The following is a 19,397-nucleotide window of genomic DNA, read 5'->3' as shown; positions in this document are numbered from 1 at the left end:
GCTGCTTCTTCACCCAGACTTGATCAGAACCGAGCTCCACCTGCCTGCTGTCGCCCTGGACCGAAGTGTGTCGAGCTTCTGAAGGACGTGTTTTAATGGGGGAGGAAGCTGATTGGTCCCACCACAGAGGAATGAAGCCTCTCCACCTCGCACACAACCTTCTCCCTTCATCTGACATCTGCCAGTAAACCTCCATACCACAAACTTGCAGAGAGCGTGCAGCTGGTGCTCTACAGGACAGTACTGTGGAGCCGCCTCTGGTTTCTTCACATTCTGCTAGGAAAATGAGACAACATGCAGGACGAGTTCCATACACATAAAACACAAAGAGAGCGAGTTCCTATCGATTTAACAACCTGTCAAGGCAATATCCGGAGGATCACAACCCGGTGGTTCTTCTCAGCTCCTTCATAGCAGGTTCTCCACCAGGTTCTCTGTCCTGGCGTTAACCAAAACCCACCCTACAAGACCTGCTGCCAGAATAAGGGCTTCATTATGTTTCACTTCCTTAAATGTCCCCATCATGAAAATGTGACTTTGTGAGATGATTTAACATTAATACAAGTTCCCCGAGTTGGTCTATGGTCCTGCAGCGGCTAGAAATGGCGATAATTTGGTTATTCTGCTTCACCGTTCAGAGAGCGGCAGCTCAGATGGTCGGATCTGGAATTTGTCCCCTTATGATGTCATAAAGGGAAAGGTTACCTCCCATTTCTCATGCTTTTTCAGGCCAGAGAATTTCCCGCCCTGCCCATAAGACATGATCTCCACAGACCGTCACGGCTTCCAAGCATGTTAAGCGTTGCAGTTACTCGGTGTTTGGATGTAAAAATTAGCACAAATGTATTTGTTTTTTACTTCCGTCACGCGAGACTCTGAAGAACCAGCGGGTTCATTTTATTTTTACTGGAATAATGCGACACGACTTCCTGTCTGTACCAAACATTGTGGTTGGTGGATGGTGTTGATGACGTCATTTCCGTGAATGTCCCCTCAACTTCTATAGGCCGCTCTCCTCCTTGTCCCGCCTCTCTCCTGCTCATTAGCATTTAAAAAAAAGCGGTAAAACGGTGCATCCTGGGAAATCTCTTTGTGGGACTGGATCAAAGTGGCTGTAATTCTGCACCAAGAGACGTCAGATACAGAATTAGGGGACCAACACGACCGACATAAAAGCAAAAAAAAAATGTTATGTCAGAGGAGCTTTAAAAATGACTTTAAAAAGGGAAAATGTGAAGATACATAGTCTACCATATTTTTCTTCTGGAACGTTCACCAGTCCCACCAGTAAAATCCTCACATCTGCTCATGTGAGTCCCGGACCAGCCGACGTCCGGACACTTTGTTCCACCAGACCAGCCGCACACTGACTCACAACTACAGTTTGCACTGTTTTAAATGAACTAACAGTACGTATACTTGTGTACAGTATATAGGTTTATTGTTAATTGTTTCTACAATGAAATCATTTTATTTATTTCTATTCATATATGTTTAATGTTTTTGTCACACCACTGCTGCATGAGAAGCTTTGCACGCAAAACTTTCACTCAAATACACTCTACCTGTGTATTGGTGTCATGTGATGTGACAATTAAAGCGATTTGATTCCATTTGATTTAACTACCTGCAGTTTTGCAAGAACACACACACATTTTCCATCTTTGTGAGGACCAGTCCAGTTCTTTTCATGATCAAAGTGAAGGGAAGTGATTGTCATCGTGAGACACTGCATCACAGCACACGGTGCACATGGTGAAACGTGTCCTCTGTATTTAACCGTCACCCTTGGTGAGCAGCGGGCATCAAGACAGGCGCCCGGGCAGCAGTGTGTGGCACCTTGGTAGTTCGGGATCATGCTCTACCAGGGTTCTACTCTGATGAAGGGTTCTGAGTAATTCTAGATCAGTGTGAACAGGACGTCATTGGACAGGGCTTCACTATTATGTGGCTACTGTCATGTTCTGAAGGTTTTAGTTAAGATGTGTCCACTGCAGTCCTCGGGTGTGTCAGATGACTGCGGCCATGAGGCTGAGCAAAACAACAACAATTTTAATCAGTTAACCCAGTGGCTGATGGGTAATTTCAGGAGGCAAGCGAGGTTATATGGAAACAAAAGATGTACAATTCAGCGACTGATAAAACTAAACGTCTGGAAGGGGAGAAACGGGCTCAAGTCTACACACACGCACACAGACTGACGTGAAAGGAATTCCTTCACAATATCAGCTTCAATTAAAGCTCCCATTCAGTCAGCTGACAAGGTTGAGAACACACGTCAGATTCTCCTGCTGCCGCTGCCAATCTCTCACTCTCACACACACACACACACACACACACACTCAGTCAAAAGAAGTGAGACGGTGTGGTGTGTCTGTGTTTGCTTTTCTCTTATTGTCAGTGACAAACAGGCCGACAGACACACAAAACGTCAGGGTAAATGTTAGCTGTCCCCTCCCTGTTTCCACAAATTCACTCACACATTCAGATCACAACAAGTAGTGTGTGTGTGTGTGTGTGTGTGTGTGTGTGTGTGTGTGCATACATGTGTGTTTGTGTCTCGTCACAAAACCAGGGCACCTCACAGCCAAGCAGCCATGAAATAGCCACACCTTCAAATAGAGAAAAACTAAAGGGAATTACACACACACACACACACTTTTGAAATACACAATCTGATCAACTGTTGATCCGAGTGTCACATTCTGAATTGCATTCCATCCAGAGATGGTGCAGAAGTGCCTACGGCGCCTCAAACTGGGTGACCATCACTGAATAACAAAATTGTGTGTGTGTCTGTGTGTGTTTGTGTGGATATAGTCAAGTTTGCCACTTGATTGCTCACAACATATCTGCACACACACACTCCTATCTGTAATATGCTTTTCCGAATGGCTGTGCTCCAGCGTGTGGGGAGAACGAGGAGAACCCCTTCAGGTAACATGCAGTTCCGGCGCAGCCTGTTATTTGGTGATAGCAGGGTGGAGGCTGCTGTACACACCGCTCGGTGTGTGTGTGTGTGTGTGTGTGTGTGTGTGTGTGTGTGTCTACGTGGTCTTCCTGGGGAATGCGGAGACATTTCAACACAGAAACCTGTCATTCGGCTTCTCCAGCCATGCGAAGTGTCCGGAACCTCTTCATGGACCAGGTTCCCCACTCCTGACCCAGCCTGGCTTCTGCTACCTCTGCCACTCTCCATCTCGGAGGAGATCAGCTCGATCGCGATAATAATTTAATTTAGTTTAAAAAGGAGACACGTGGCTGCCAGATATCCCAAATCCCGGAACTCCCTGCTACAAAATCCAGGAATCCAGCAAACGAGAGCATCAGGGTTCCCACAGGTCAGGGAATATCGGGGAATTCCAGTAAAGGCCTTTTCATGCAGGGAAAGTCAGGAAATTGGATTGTTTGGGTCCCAAGTCGGGGAATTGTCAGGGAATGTGGATTTACACGTCTTTCTTCCCCCACTCTGTATTTTCTCTCCCGCTCTAAAAACGTCCAAAATTCTTTGCAAAGTCGACACGCATCCTTACACTCGCCGACATGCCAGGTAAGTGTACATTCACAGATATTCTGAGTGAAAATGAAGAATTTAAGGACTGGCTCGCCCGAAGTAGAGGATGTGAGTGATGGAGTCGAGGTTTCATTCACGTAAATGCAGTTTTGAATTCTAGCCGAATGCCTTTTTCTGCTCAGCACCCCAACGTTATGTTGGAAACTACTGCAGGCAAAACTACTACAGTAGTGGCGAGACAGTAGTCTGCAGGTGAGACAGTAGTAGCGAGACAGTAGTCTGCAGGTGAGACAGTAGTGGCGAGATAGTAGTGTGCAGGCGAGACAGCAGTGGCGAGACAGTAGTGGTGAGATAGTAGTGTGCAGGCGAGACAGTAGTGTGCAGGCGGGACAGTAGTGGCAAGAGAGTAGTGTCCAGGCAAGACAGTAGTGTGCAGGCGGGACAGTAGTGTGCAGGCGGGACAGTAGTGTGCAGGTGGGACAGTAGTGTGCAGGCGGGACAGTAGTGGTGAGATAGTAGTGTGCAGACGAGACAGTAGTGTGCAGGCAGTAGCGTGCAGGCAGGACAGTAGTGTGCATGCAGGACAGTAGTGTGCAGACAGAACAGTAGTGTGCAGGCAGTAGTGTGCATGCAGGACAGTAGTGTGCAGACAGAACAGTAGTGTGCAGGTGAGACAGTTGTGTGCAGGCAGGAGAGTAGTGTGCAGGTAGGACAGTAGTGTGCAGGCGAGACAGTAGTGTGCAGGTGGGACAGTAGTGTGCAGGCAAGACAGTAGTGGCGAGATAGTAGTGTGCAGGCGAGACAGTAGTGGCGGGACAGTAGTGTGCAGGTGGGATAGTAGTGTGCAGGCGGGACAGTAGTGTGCAGGTGGGACAGTAGTGTGCAGGCGGGACAGTAGTGTGCAGGCGAGACAGTAGTGTGCAGGCAGGACAGTAGTGTGCAGGCAAGACAGTAGTGGCGAGATAGTAGTGTGCAGGCGAGACAGTAGTGTGCAGGCAGGACAGTAGCGTGCAGGCGAGACAGTAGTGTGCAGATGGGACAGTAGTGGCAGGACAGTAGTGTGCAGGCGGGACAGCAGTGTGCAGGTGGGACAGTAGTGTGCAGGCGGGACAGTAGTGTGCAGGTGGGACAGTAGTGTGCAGGCGAGACAGTAGTGTGCAGGCAGGACAGTAGTGTGCAGGCAAGACAGTAGTGGCGAGATAGTAGTGTGCAGGCGGGACAGTAGTGGCGGGACAGTAGTGTGCAGGTGGGACAGTAGTGTGCAGGCGGGACAGTAGTGTGCAGGTGGGACAGTAGTGGCGAGATAGTAGTGTGCAGGCGAGACAGCAGTGTGCAGGCAGTAGCGTGCAGGCAGGACAGTAGTGTGCAGGCAGGACAGTAGTGTGCAGGCGAGACAGTAGTGTGCAGGCGGGACAGTAGTGGCGGGACAGTAGTGTGCAGGTGGGACAGTAGTGTGCAGGTGGGACAGTAGTGTGCAGGCAGGACAGTAGTGTGCAGGCGAGACAGTAGTGTGCAGGCAGGACAGTAGTGTGCAGGCGAGACAGTAGTGGCGAGATAGTAGTGTGCAGGCGAGACAGTAGTGTGCAGGCAGGACAGTAGTGTGCAGGCGAGACAGTAGTGTGCAGGTGGGACAGTAGTGTGCAGGCGAGAAAGTAGTGTGCAGGTGGGACAGTAGTGTGCAGGCGAGAAAGTAGTGTGCAGGTGGGACAGTAGTGTGCAGGCGAGAAAGTAGTGTGCAGGCAGGACAGTAGTGTGCAGGCGAGACAGTAGTGTGCAGGCGAGAAAGTAGTGTGCAGGTGGGACAGTAGTGTGCAGGCGAGAAAGTAGTGTGCAGGTGGGACAGTAGTGTGCAGGTGGGACAGTAGTGTGCAGGCGGGACAATAGTGGTGAGATAGTAGTGTGCAGACGAGACAGTAGTGTGCAGGCGAGACAGTAGTGTGCATGCAGGACAGTAGTGTGCAGGCAGGACAGTAGTGTGCAGGCGAGACAGTAGTGTGCAGGTGGGACAGTAGTGTGCAGGCGAGACAGTAGTGTGCAGGCGGGACAGTAGTGTGCAGACGAGACAGTAGTGTGCAGGCAGGACAGTAGTTTGCAGGCGAGACAGTAGTGTGCAGGCGGGACAGTAGTGTGCAGGCGGGACAGTAGTGTGCAGGCGGGACAGTAGTGTGCAGACGAGACAGTAGTGTGCAGGCAGGACAGTAGTTTGCAGGCGAGACAGTAGTGTGCAGACGAGATAGTAGTGTGCAGGCGAGACAGTAGTGTGCAGGCGGGACAGTAGTGTGCAGGCGGGACAGTAGTGTGCAGGCGAGACAGTAGTGTGCAGGCAAGATTTGTTTTTGTTTTGTTTTTGAATGTCAGAAATGTATATTTGTGAATGTGGAGATGTTATATTGGTTTCACTGGTAAAAATAAATAATTGAAATGGGTATATATTTGTTTTTTGTTAAGTTGCCTAATAATTATGCACAGTAATAGTCACCTGCACACACAGATATCCCCCTAAAATAGCTAAAAATAAAAACAAACTAAAAACTACTTCCAAAAACATTCAGCTTTGATATTAATGAGTCTTTTGGGTTCATTGAGAACATGGTTGTTGTTCAATAATAAATTTATTCCTCAAAAATACAACTTGCCTAATAATTCTGCACTCCCTGTAGATACCAAACCTTTTTTCATGTAAATGTAAAGTATTTCCTTTAATGGAACATCTACTGGAAGTTCATCCCACCACCTAGTCTGCATGAAAAGGGTCTGGATGACGGTTTTCCTAGAACCTTGAGAGATGGTGGAACCAGTGGAGAGATGGGAGGGATGAGGGATCTGAAGTAGGAGGGTGTGAGCCTTCCTTGGCCACATCAGAAGTTCATCTGCTGGATGGACCATCCATTTTTCGGCTTGTAGGTGTAACAGACACTTGAGAAAGGGGCGCGGTTTCCGGTCCATCATCAGACACGCCCCCTGCATTCCACAGCACCGCCCACGTTTCCACGGTATGTAAAGTTAACAGTGTGTGTGGGGTGACCATACGGCGTGGGAGACGCAGCACCAGACGCCTGTGGGGACACTATAAATAGCCGCCGCAGCAACGTGAGCGGCCTGCACAAAGCCAGCCGGTAGCACCACAAAGCCCCGGTGATGGATGGCAGTGCCATTACGGTGGAGCGAAGCGAGCCAGAAGAGGGGGCAACATTCCTGCAGTGAGGGGGGACAGACAGGACTGAGGAGGACAGGACTCGGAACCCGGGGCTCGAATTTTATCATCATCAACGAACCACCTGACTGCATCAGCTCCGCCTCTCCTGTCTCACTTCCGTCCCAGGCTGTCTCCTCCAGCATTCACACTCTCTCTCACACCAACAGACAGGTTCTATTTCACCATCTCACTTCTCCTGATGTCTCACGGTTCCTGCAGACTTGTCTCACTTCAATAGGACATGCACTGTCTCACTTCTCCTGATGTCTCATGGTTCCTGCAGACTTGTCTCACTTCAATAGGACATGCACTGTCTCAATTCTCCTGATGTCTCACGGTTCCTGCAGACTTGTCTCACTTCAATAGGACATGCACTGTCTCACTTCTCCTCATGTGTCAAGGTTCCTGCAGCCCTGTCTCATTTCAATAGGTCTCGTATTGTCTCACTTCTCCTGATATCTCACGGTTCCTGCAGACCTGTCTTTCTTCAATAGGACAGGTACTGTCTCACTTCTCCTGATGTCTCACGGTTCCTGCAGACCTGTCTGTCTTCAAGAGGACAGGTACTGTCTCACTTCTCCTGATGTCTCACGGTTCCTGCAGCCCTGTCTCTCTCGATAGGACAGGTACTGTCTTACTGCTCTACATGGTAAAAGAGTATAGTGGGAGGGACAAATGATCCAAGCCAGTCCAGCACCTCCACAGTCCTGCAGATTCTTTGAATGAAGGAGGTGAGTAGAACGGTGGTGTAATATGATGTAATAAGACAAGTGATAAAGAATCAATATTAAAATATGAAAGAAGAGACGGGTGCTATTAAGATATTGTTCGTTCTATTAAGATCTATTAAGATCTGTTCTTGTGTGTGTGTTCAATGTGTGTGTGTGTGTGTGTGTGTTGACTGTGTGTGTGTGTGTTGAGTGTGTGTTGGGTGTGTGTGTGTTGAGTGAGTGTGTGTGTGTGTGTGTGTGTGTGTTGAGTGTGTGTGTGTGTGTGTGTGTTGACTGTGTGTGTGTGTGTTGGCTGTGTGTGTGTGTGTGTGTGTGTTGAGTGAGTGTGTGTGTGTGTGTGTGTGTGTGTTGAGTGAGTGTGTGTGTGTGTGTGTTGGGTGTGTGTGTGTGTGTGTGTTGAGTGAGTGTGTGTGTGTGTGTGTGTGTGTGTGTGTGTGTGTCAGACAGAGTAAGAGAAATGCTGTAATTAAGCGGTCAGAATGAAAATAACACTTTGAACAGAATGACATGAGCAGCAGATGTAATGAAAAGTTAATGGCTGTGATGTTATGTAAAAAGGCCTGAACCTCACACACAGACACACACACACATACACACACATACACACACACACACACACACACACACACACACACACACACACGGCTCATGTTGACAGTAGCTTTGGTAAGATAAAAGACGATCTGAAACACACTGGAGATCAATAAATCAAATCCATACTGTGTCTACACACACGCAGGCACGCATTGTGTGTGTATTTCTTGTGCATGCCTGCAAGTGTGTGTGTGTGTGTGTGTGTGTGAGGAGAGGGAATCATGTTTATTAATCAGCAGCAGTTTCTTTTATATTCCTGGGAAGAACAGAGGCCGTCTGATATTTGACGCCACCTTATCCAAAAGAACTACACACACACACACACACACACACACAATCCAGACACCCCCGTCTCTCTTCCTGCAACACACACACACACACACACACACAGACCACGGAGAACCAAACATATCAAGCAAAAGCCGGGGCAGATACACACACACACACACACACACACACACACACAGATAAGAAGAGTTGAGAAGATTTATCATCATTTCTACTGCAGTTTCTCCTGACTGCAGAACAAACTGTCCATGAGCTCCACACACACACACGCACACACGCACACACACACACACACACACACACACACAGACCACGGAGAACCAAACGTATCAAGCAAAAGCCGGGGCAGATACACACACACACAGCAGTGTGTGAATATATAAGAGGCAGGTGTCCTCTCGGGACGCCTGGCGCGGCGACGCAGCCTGTCAACTTTGACTGAAGACGGGAGGGACGCTCCCGGCCGCCTCTCTCTCCCTCTTAGTTGTGAAAGTCGGCCGCGGCACAGCTGACGGGGACGGGCGGCGTCCACGCAGGAAGGGGGGACTCACCGTCTGCTGCAGGTCGGGGATGCCGATGCGGACCACCGCCGTGTTGCCCTGGGGATCCTCCATGTGACCGTCTGCGCTGTCCCCCTGGCAGTGCGGCGGCGGCGGCGGGAGCGCGTGTGAGCGCTGGAGTGCGCCGGGCGAGCGGAGAGGAGGAGGAGGAGGAGGAGGATGCTGCTGCTGCTGCTGCTGCTGATGATGCTGATGCTGAGGCTGCTGGTGATGCTGCTCCTGTGCCGGCTGGGGGGGCTCATGGTTGCCGGCCGACGGACTCACAGGCATGAGGAGAGCCAGGACCCCACACTCCTTACACAGAGAGACACGGAGGCGTCATTAGTGGAAATAGTGTACTTCACACACACACACACACACACGCCCTGATTGGTCAGGGTTCTCCCTTCGCCCGGCTGTGATGTCATGGGATCGATGGGTATACCCCGTGGGCGTGAACCATGCTGTCCCGTCTCCATCATCACTTTCACCGTCACCCCACGTTCCTCCGACTCAACCTCAATCAATCCCGTACACACACACACACACACACACACACACACACTCTTTGCACGTTAGTTGCCAGCACAGCAGCTCATGGTACTTGGTGCAGCTCCATCTGCAGAGTGAAGCCAATGCACAGACGCCATCGTCACCAGAGAGGGCGGAGCAACAGATTACTGTCCCCGAGGAGCCCTGGGATGGATCTTCAGCTCCCAGCAGCACCACTTACTCTGCAGGGTTGAGCCATACGTGGACCTAAAAGTGACACTACAGGACTCAGACCCACCACTTTAGGGTACGACTATGCTCCGCCCACTCACTGAGGTCTCCATGGTCTCAGCTCGTCATTGGCTGATGGTCAATTTGAATAATGCATCACAAGGAATTTCTACACGTTTCCTCTCTACAGGCAACATATTTTAATGACTAAAACGTGTGTGTGTGTGTGCGCGTGTGTGTTGCGTTGCCTTCCTGTCTCCTGAGAATTTCAATAATAAACGTGTGCAATATGCAAAATATGCCTTCCAGCCCCCTGTTGGCCAAACTGATCAAAACCCAGGCTGAGTGAGACGCCACGGCGAGTCCGGCCGCACCCGCAGACTCGTTATTTTGAATAAAAGGTCGAGTCGGAGACTTTTTCTTTGGAGGATGCTCCTTAAACCCGATTTCCATCTTTTTGCTCAGCAGCTCAGTGGCAATGAGCCGAAAGGGGACAATGAAACGTGAGGAACGATGCAGTCGCTGCGTCATGGCTGTCGTTTTAATTGGGAACAACGTGAGAAGAGAAAAAATCCAGAAGCTCAACGCCAGCAGTGAAATAGACCCAGCCGTCCAGTCTGAAACCAACTGCTCTTTAAATGGACTTAATCCATCAAGATTCCCTGACGGATGCAGGAATGAATCATAAAAAAAAAAAAAGTGAAGTGGTTGTCATTGTGAAACACAGCAGCACAGCACACGGTGCACACGGTGAAATTTGTCCTCTGCATTTAACCCATCACCCTTGGTGAGCAGTGGGCACCATGACAGGCGCCCGGGGAGCAGTGTGTGGGGACGGTGCTTTGCTCAGTGGCACCTTGGCGGGTCGGGTTTCGAACCGGCAACTTTCTGATTACGGGGCCGCTTCCTTAACCGCTGGGCCACAACCGCCCCAGTTTCTCCAAGTGGGGAGTGCACTGTTCTCCCTGTTTCAATAATCAATTTAATATATGGTCCCCGGTTGGGGGACGTATCAGATATTAAACTGATAAGAACAGATACTACACATGATCTTAGCCAAAAGGCCGAGAAGCTCTTCATGGGAAGCGTTGTGAGGGTCAGGAGTGCACATGACCTCATGACCTGAAAATGTACCCGGTGTCACCAATCGGCCCCTGTGTCAGCGCTCGGAGATGAGCAGGAGCCGATGGGGAGGAGCTAGCAGGGTTCCTTCAGGGTCCTCCTGAACCCACGAGGCAAGATAACAGTTCCAGGAAATTACGCTTCGTAAGTGCTTCAGTACTTTGGAGAAAAGAGGAAAGATAAATCCTGTGATTATACAGAAATTAAGAACACAGATGAAAGCCAGCGATAATACGTGACACTGTTGGTAATCAACCAACTTCACGGCTCAAAATGCCATCAACCTCCCAAACCTCCTGGAGCTTTATGCTGACGTAACGGCCAATCTGCCGAGAATACAAACTGATATATAACCAGATATATGACTATACTCTACAGACCACGAAAAAAACACCCCAGTTCATAACAGTCAACCAACATCTTACTACAGTAAGCCTGAAATGGTCCAGGTCCTCCGGAACTTCACAAGCTATGCGTCGGCATGGGCATGTACTCGCAGCAGATCCGGTTGAGAAAACGGCGCGTGGACAGTAGCATTGAGAGAAGTGTGGAGGAGCTTACGGGAGTTTCACGCTTCTTACATCAGCGCCTCTGTCCTGCTGGAGAGGAAGACCAGTAGGTCAGCAAACCAGCCAATTCCACATGGAGGTAGATCAAGGAGCATCTAAAAGAATTTTTAAGACATATTAACTAGGCTTGGAATTAGAAAACTTTCCTTATGAGTTTTTATCATAAAAGGAAGCATTACTAGATCGCCCCCTTGTGGTCTCCATCAGCTATTATTCCAGGCTATGAAGAACAGAAGACCAACAGAATCGGAAAGTTCACAAATCAGGCATTTAATATAACAATGGCTGTGAATATATATTGATGAATAAAAATTTGGGGTAGAAATGTCCCCTGGGTCAATCCCTGTTGATGGATGCTATGATGGGCCAGGTCTGTATCCTGGCTGACCTCTGCAATGGCCCGGTTAGAACGATTATAGATGCTGGCATTGTGGTCTGCATTAACCTTGACTCTCAAATGAGCTCCATGCCTTCCCTCCTCCGTGAAACACTGATGCCCCCTTTATGAATAAAAGACTTGGTGCTTCACCGTCCTGCTCCTGGAGGCCCTCGCTTAAACAAGGGGTTCTTCGGAATATTAATGATCGCCTGGTCCGAATTAAGCACCCGTTTCAGGTAGCTGTGAAGAAGTGCTGCTTGGCTGGAGGAAAACCATGCTTTCCATTATCCCAAAGCATTAATGTCGCCCCATAACCACCCCATAACAACCACCCTGATTTATTCACTAAACCCAATTACGCCAGACTCGATAATTTCCACAAACGTGCTTCGGTGGAGGAAGCTGCGATTGCTGTCATGAGGTGGTCCTCTGCTCTGTGTCTTCGTGGACTTTCAACAGGTTCGCCAGCCGTCCACCGTCCCCTAAAAAGAACTGGATAATAAACATTCACAGGCTAATAAAACAGAAGGGCACTTCCTTCTACTACCGCGTTAAACAGAGAGACAGACACTTTATTCAGCCCAACAGTCTAATCTTCATGTTAAATAAAGTGAATACAGTTCAACCCAGTCCAGGTTAACCACACCAGAGCAGCAGTTCACCTCGCCAGGTTAAAATTGTGCAATTGTGCACTTTACTGCATTCATCCACGTATTTTTACATTATTTTATTCACGGTAGGCTTGTAAATCGATGAAAAACGGAACAATGTGATAAGAGGCAGCCAATAAAGTCATTTTGTAATAATTCCCTGCAGACTGATGCATACGCAACAGATCAGCGTGAGCGTACAGCAAACAAAATATGTTAAATATGTCAAATTATTCACAGTGATAACTAATGGGTTACATTGAGAGTTTGCCCGCCCTGAACAGGGACCTGAAAACAGGGCTGTGGTGCTGAGGACACAGGGATCCCCAGACCTACCGACCTTCTACACTCTTCCACAGGAGAGACAGATCGAGAGGCAGAGGAAGAACCTGGGACCCTGCTGTGAGGTGCTGTGGATTTCTCTAATAACAGCACAGTGGTGCATGAAAGAGCGATAAATAAATCCCACCCAGACAAGCCCGGAGCCCAGCGCCCGAGCCAGCGGAGACGAGTGACGGCGGCGACAGACGAGAAGATCGCTGCAGCTAATAAACAGCAACAAACAATCACGGGCGAGAACAATCACGCACTCCAGGGTAACATTACAAAGTGTTTAGGCATGGTTCATTATGCTTTACAGTTACACACACACACACACACAGCTGTTCTCAGATCACAGTTTACAGCAAGTTGTGTATTCACAATATATATTCGATCCATTTTGTTTGACAAATTGTCATTAGTTTAGTTTTCTTTTAGGCAAATCAGCGTCAATATGAATATGATTTTTTAGTGACTATAATCCACATCTGCTTGAGAACCAAAGCAGCTTTAATCAAAAATGTATTCTATTATAAAAGAGCACACGTATGAATAAGAGAGGCACAACTGGAGGTCACATGACCTCATGGGCATCCTACACAGACTCATACATTATCGCACACAACACTGAAGTAAGGGTGGTAGTAACCTAGCGGGAAAAAACACTCAGAAGACCCAGGTTCAAACCCCATTCCCCTCCATCGTGTCCCTGAGCAAGACACTTAACCCTGAGTGTCTCCAGGGGGGGACTGTAACTACTGATTGTAAGTCGCTCTGGATAAGGGCGTCTGGTAAATGCTGTAAATGTAAATGTAAACATAAATTCATTTGCATAAACAAAAATGCTTATCTTGCATTTGTGGATTTACATTTTCATCTGCAGACATACACACACACAATCAATTCATTATAGCCTGACACAATACAAAACCGACTGATTTGATGCGGTGGTGGTGATGGACTTCACTCTTCATTTAACGTTGTAGAATAAAAAGAACAAGAATAAGTTTGTGCCTGTTAGGAGCAGAGAGGAAGAACCCGGCCTCCACTAAACCTTGAGAGCTTTCACCATTATCCCTCGAAATCTCGGTAAAAACACTTGGCTTTATTATTCTCTGTTTACCTTTCGGCACCACATATTTATTCAAATAATTATGACTAAATGTAGTTTTTAATCTGCCATGCTTTCATGGTATTACTTAGGGCTGGATGAAATTGTCTATTAATTATATTGCCGCATTTTTACAAAACAGAGAGAAGTGAAAACAATATCACAGCTGGTTCTGAGCAGAGCATTAAAATGAACATATTGTTTTAATAATAGTTATGAATAATGGGAGAAGAATAATAAATTACTGCAGCAACAGATTCATTCACAGCATTTATATAAAACAGCACATTATATACTTAATTTGTAAATTATTATCATTTCGCAGTATTATCAGTTTTCAAGATGAACATATTACCTGATATTAATATTACTAGCCATGTCCATTCATTCCCCTTTTCGGTATCATTCTACTGGGAATATGGTCAGAAGTTTTCATGCCTCCATCCACCTCTATCGTTCATTTTGTATTTCATATTTAGTATTATACACTATAACTATTATTCGTGCGATGATTTGCACTGTAATGACCCCTGGCTGGACTATGACCTTCTGTGTATTGTGCATCATATTAGCTTCCGAAATCCCCCCCTGGATCAATAGACTTTCTGTCTGTCTGGATAATGAGTTTTGGGAGGCTCCTCCCCTCCACACTAATCCAGCCGCTGAGCGGCGGTTTCAGCTGGCAGGTCTGGCGGGAGCGCTGTCTCCAATAAAGTGCTGCGGCGACGCTGATTGGCCGCCGGCGATGCCATTAGCGCGGCTCGCCTGCTCAACTTGACCAGGGGCTTCTGCGATCCATCACTTATTAGTCCCCGTTCGGCCCACGCCAGCGATGTCTTCGCCGTTCATCAATCAGCGCCGCCTCTGTTCTTTGAAAGCAAGTCTCATCGCCACGAGGGTTCAGCGAGCAGAAATGAAGCATGTAATGTCATCTCTGACTCCCATCGGCCTCTAACAAGCACGAAATGAGACGCCTTATAGATTCATTTTCTACGTCTATTAATCTGAAATGTGCCATGTGATTGCTTTGAGAACGAAAACACGAACGCTGGTTCATCAGGCCCAATTAGGCCGGTGAGAAATCAAGGCGCGGCGTACTGCGTCTGTCCGGTACGACTGTACACAATACTCTCATGAAACTGTAAGATGGGACGTCTTGGAGACATGACACTCCTGTGCCTTTGTTGTGCATAGAGATTCAACACCTCCGTTTTTGCCTCACTTTGTCAAACTGCATTCCAACATCCCCTGAGCCAAACGTGTGAGGTGCCGGCCGTCGGGACCACCCACTCTCTTTGTCTTCCCCAGACGGGAGGCACCGGGGGCGTGACGTCAGAAACAACAGGTTCTGATTGGTCTGTGACAACTTCCTGTAGGCCAGGGGTATAAAGGTCTGTTCACATGTGGGGAAGGGACCTTTCTTTCCCAGCTGGCTTTCCATTGAAACCGGATTTTCCGGTTTTCGAGCCTGCTCTATCATCTCATTTTTTCTCATGGCTCTCTCTCTCTCTCCCTTTATTCTTTCTTCTCATTTTTGTTTTCTCTGCAACCTTGGTACCTTTTTGCATACAATATTCACATGCAATAACTGCAATAATAATTTACCGGTGTAACTGTTCATTTTTAACCTCTATTGTGCCATGCCATTTTCTGCCAGGTAACATCAAGTTGGAGTCGTTGAATACAGTGCTTTTGTGTGGAGGGAGAAAGAGTTTTTTACACTCTGTTCTCTCCCCACGGTCTTTTTACAAATGGTGATCCCGCCGTGATACCTTTGCTCGGATGTGGATCTGCGACCGTAAGTCTTTTTATTTGTATTTTTTTTCCGGCCACTGTTGTTGATTGGACTCAGTCAGTCAGTGCAAATCTGCAGAGTTATGAATTCCCTAATAAAGGTGTAATTCTCTAATCACATGGTGGGATTTTTTATTTGTATTTATTTTCCGGCCACTGTTGTTGATTGGACTCAGTCAGTCGATGCAAATTCGCAGAGTTATGAATTCCCTGAGTCCTACTATATTTACATGTTTTTTGCATTGCAATATCTGATCATTGTTGTTTTTTGTTTTTCTGGTTTGGTTTTAATGTACGATGAACGCTGTTTTTCTACATGTACAATCTGTATGCAAAACCACAACCTTTTGACTTCATCAGACTCCAAACAATGAACCCCACCAAGTCTTCAGACTCCAGACAAAGAACCCAACCAAGTGTGTAAAGTCTTTGATCAAGTTGAATATTCTATGTATGCTGCTGTGTTTGATCTCTGTCAAGAAGGCAGGTTTCCCTACAAGGGTGATCTCAGACGCCTGAAGATCGTAAAGGACATGGAACCATCGGCTACATTTGAATTCCCAACCTCTTTGTCTTCCCCAGACGGAAGGCCCCCGAGCCAAACGTGTGAGGTGTCGGCCGGCGGGACCGCCCACTCTCTTTGTCTTCCCCAGACGGGAGGCACTGGGGGCGTGAAGTCAGAAACAACAGGTTCTGATTGGTCTGTAATAACTTCCTGTAGGCCAGGGGTATAAAGATCTGTTCGCATGGGGGGAAGGGGACTTTCTTTCCCAGCTGTCTTTCCATTGAAACCGGATTTTCGAGTCTGCTCTATCCTCTCATTTTTTCTCATGGCTCTCTCTCTCTCTCTCTCTCTCTCTCTCTCTCTCCCTTTACAGGAGTTTTTTACACTCTGTTGTCTCCCCACAGTCATTTTTCCAAACCTGTTTATGCTCATAAAAGTCGTTCAGTAGCAACTTGAGCATTTGGCTGCTCTGCTAGCATGTTTGCTAAATGAACAAGGCTTTCAATAATAAACCTGAAACTTCTCTAGATGATGTGCAGAAATAGGACGGGAGCTGACAGAGCCATCTTCATGTGGTGACATCTGTCATGGTTCGACTCGTCTGAGGCCTCCAAATGTTCCTCGCCATCACTCTGCTGTCAACCAGCAGACGCCGAAGACGCGCTGATCTTCGCCCATTTTGCCCGAGTGGACGTCTGCTCCTCTGACCGCTGCACACCACAGCATGAATGTAATAACCTGCGAGAACGAATGAACTTGTAGAAGGTCCTGCAACAGTGCCACCATTCTGAAGGTCACAGCAGGTCTCCAACTGAGCATGGGGACTCTTACTATGACACTCTTCAGAAAAGATCAATACTGTGCCGATTTGGTTTGTTTTTCAATCCAAGAAACAGAAATCAGTGTAAAATGATAGTGTATGAGTGTGTATGAGTGTGAGTGTGTGTGTATGTTTACGTGCTGTGGATCTAACTGCTCACTTCACTTGAGTGGAGAACCTGTTATAAACATCAAACCGTTAACACTGTGACATCTTAGAGCTTCTGGCTTTTAAATCTTTGACGTTAAATAAATAACAGGCCACCTCTGCAGGGTCGGCTCACGTCTGCTGAATATTATAAAAATCTTCACATCTTCACGTTACTCCTCTAATCTTGGAGTGACGACCCCCCCAACAACCTGGGGTGACGACCCCCCAAATGCTCAAAGTAAAACCAGACATCTGCTTCAGGACCAGAGGGACAGAAGAGAGATGTGACGCCAGAGAGATGTGAGGAGTCAACTAAGCTAAATTACACAACTACTTAAACCATTACAAGCTGTGAGAAATATTCATTAAATGTTTGTGAGTTATGGTCAGAATATTCAGGAAATGTGTTTACTTCTCAACGTTACAAATTACGACCTTCAATCAAATAGAACAAATTTGGAACTAATTAACATTTTAATTTCGACTGACGTGGAAAGGAAATTGTTGAATGTGGGAATGTGAATTTGTGCGTGTAGATCTTTAATGTCTGCTGAGCTCGGAGTGACGTTGAAGAAGGGAAGCGGAGATGAAGAGATGGAGGCATGAAAGAGGACTTGGCAGGTGAAGATGAGGGGAGCATAAAGACGACAATCAGTTCTGGCAGGAACAGTTCAGATAGTAATGCACATCCGACAGACATGCGAACACACACTTGTACACCGTCTCACACACACAAGTCGCACAAGCGTTTGGATGCAGGGCTGTAAAAATGATGGATCCAGGTGGTCGGAGGTGGGGCGGGAGAGCATGGTGGTCAACTGACGGAAGCCCTCTCTGATTCCCAGCGGAATTCTAATCCCGGCCTGTCTCGCCAGTCAGCGATGCAGTGGGGATCCGAACGGTCCGGGTCCATCTACCCCCCCCCGCCTCTTGCAGCACCGGGGGGGACGTGGAGTTGTGGACGGGGCAGACAGGTTCATTTCATGGTCCCTGCGTCAGTGCGGCACATCACACTGGCTGTTAGTGAGGAACTGCAACTGCATTAAGACGTGTGTGTCTGTGTCTCTGTGTGTGGCTGAGTTCAGGTCCTAGGAGAACGTTCTCTGGTTTTTATAAAGAAATCTGCTCAAAGTAGACATTTGTCGCCTGGTGTACTGGACTCGAATTATATTTTACGACCGCCTCCACGTCCCATCTGGACGTCGTGGGGCGATTGTTGAGGCGGCTGGCCGCGGTCGGAGGTGGAGAAGTTGGAGAACGCGCCTGCTTTATCAGCGGGGCTGCATCTCCGCTCCGGTGCTGAGGAAATTAGCAATCGATACCGCCCATCATTAAACAAAAGACACGCTTAATCTTGGCTCGACACACACGTATACGGAGTGTGTGTGAGCACCAGCGGCTCATTAATGGAACTGTTCAGCCATTCTGACGTTCATCCGATTAGAATGTTGATTTTGATCTTCTGAAGTCACTTGCAGCATAATCACACAGACAACTCTGCAGTTTAAAGCAGCGTCTGATCAGCACAGAGAAATACTGTCCAAAACTGACATTCATGTCCCCATCTGGTGACATGCACAATACACCGGCTGCTCACACCAATTTACATCCACAGAGCGCGTGCTGCACCGTCCCCAGAAACACAAGACTTCAGGAGGATGAAGTTCTCCACACCAAACCGCAGGAAAGAACAAAACTTTTCTTGGCATTCACATGGGACGTGTTGACTGAGGTCACCGTCATTATCTATTCATTTCTGTAAATCAGAAGCAAACACTCTTCAAGCAATAACTGGTGTATGCATTATTACGTATGTTGAAGTTGAACTTTATTGTCATATGTACAAAGTACAGCGTACGGAGCACAATGAAATTCTCACTTGGAAACCCCTCCCACGTAGACAGAACATAAGACGTGATACACAGAAGACATAGAAGACAAAGTGGTGCAGCAGCAATAAATAATCGTCACAGGCATATCGATTACTGCTTCTCTGTCATGTGGGGTTCCACAGGGTTCAGTCCTGGGTCCATTTTACACTCTTCGCAGATGCATTTGATGAACTGTATTTGTCTCTTGACTGGTGACCTTTGTCTGAATGACTACAGCACCTCCTGGGTCAGCAGCCAAGTCTGTTTGTAATCTCAGAGTCGGTTTTAATGACTCTGGAAGAGCGGTGGCCGAGTTGGCAAGGAAGCGGACCCGTAATCCCCTAATCGAAAGGTTGCCTGTGCGAATCCCAAGGTGCCACCGAGGTGCCACTGAGCAAAGCACCGTCCCCACACACTGCTACCCTGGTGCCCTTCACGGCGGCCCACTGCTCACCAAGGGTGATGGTTAAATACAGAGGGTTCATTCCTCTCCAGGCTTCAAATCCTATTTTTTATCTAA

The 19,397-nt window shown here is 47.7% G+C and overlaps 1 protein-coding gene and 1 pseudogene across 1 annotated transcript in view; both read right to left on the bottom strand.

Moving 5' to 3' along the window:
- Positions 1 to 19,397, bottom strand: part of shank3a (SH3 and multiple ankyrin repeat domains 3a) — a 116,657-nt gene that overhangs the window by 90,815 nt on the left and 6,445 nt on the right. The window contains exon 2 of the mRNA XM_028958753.1: positions 8,875 to 9,177. Within this exon, the coding sequence (XP_028814586.1) occupies positions 8,875 to 9,153 (279 nt within the window). The 5' untranslated portion in view covers positions 9,154 to 9,177. The remainder of the gene's footprint in view (positions 1 to 8,874; positions 9,178 to 19,397) is intronic.
- LOC114767577 (uncharacterized) lies at positions 10,532 to 10,661 on the bottom strand (annotated as a pseudogene).

The sequence above is a fragment of the Denticeps clupeoides genome, chromosome 17, assembly GCF_900700375.1.
Source record: "Denticeps clupeoides chromosome 17, fDenClu1.1, whole genome shotgun sequence".
Taxonomy (NCBI): domain Eukaryota; kingdom Metazoa; phylum Chordata; class Actinopteri; order Clupeiformes; family Denticipitidae; genus Denticeps; species Denticeps clupeoides.
The sequence above is the reverse complement of the archived record's forward strand: the minus strand, read 5'-3'. Positions and strand labels throughout refer to the sequence as shown.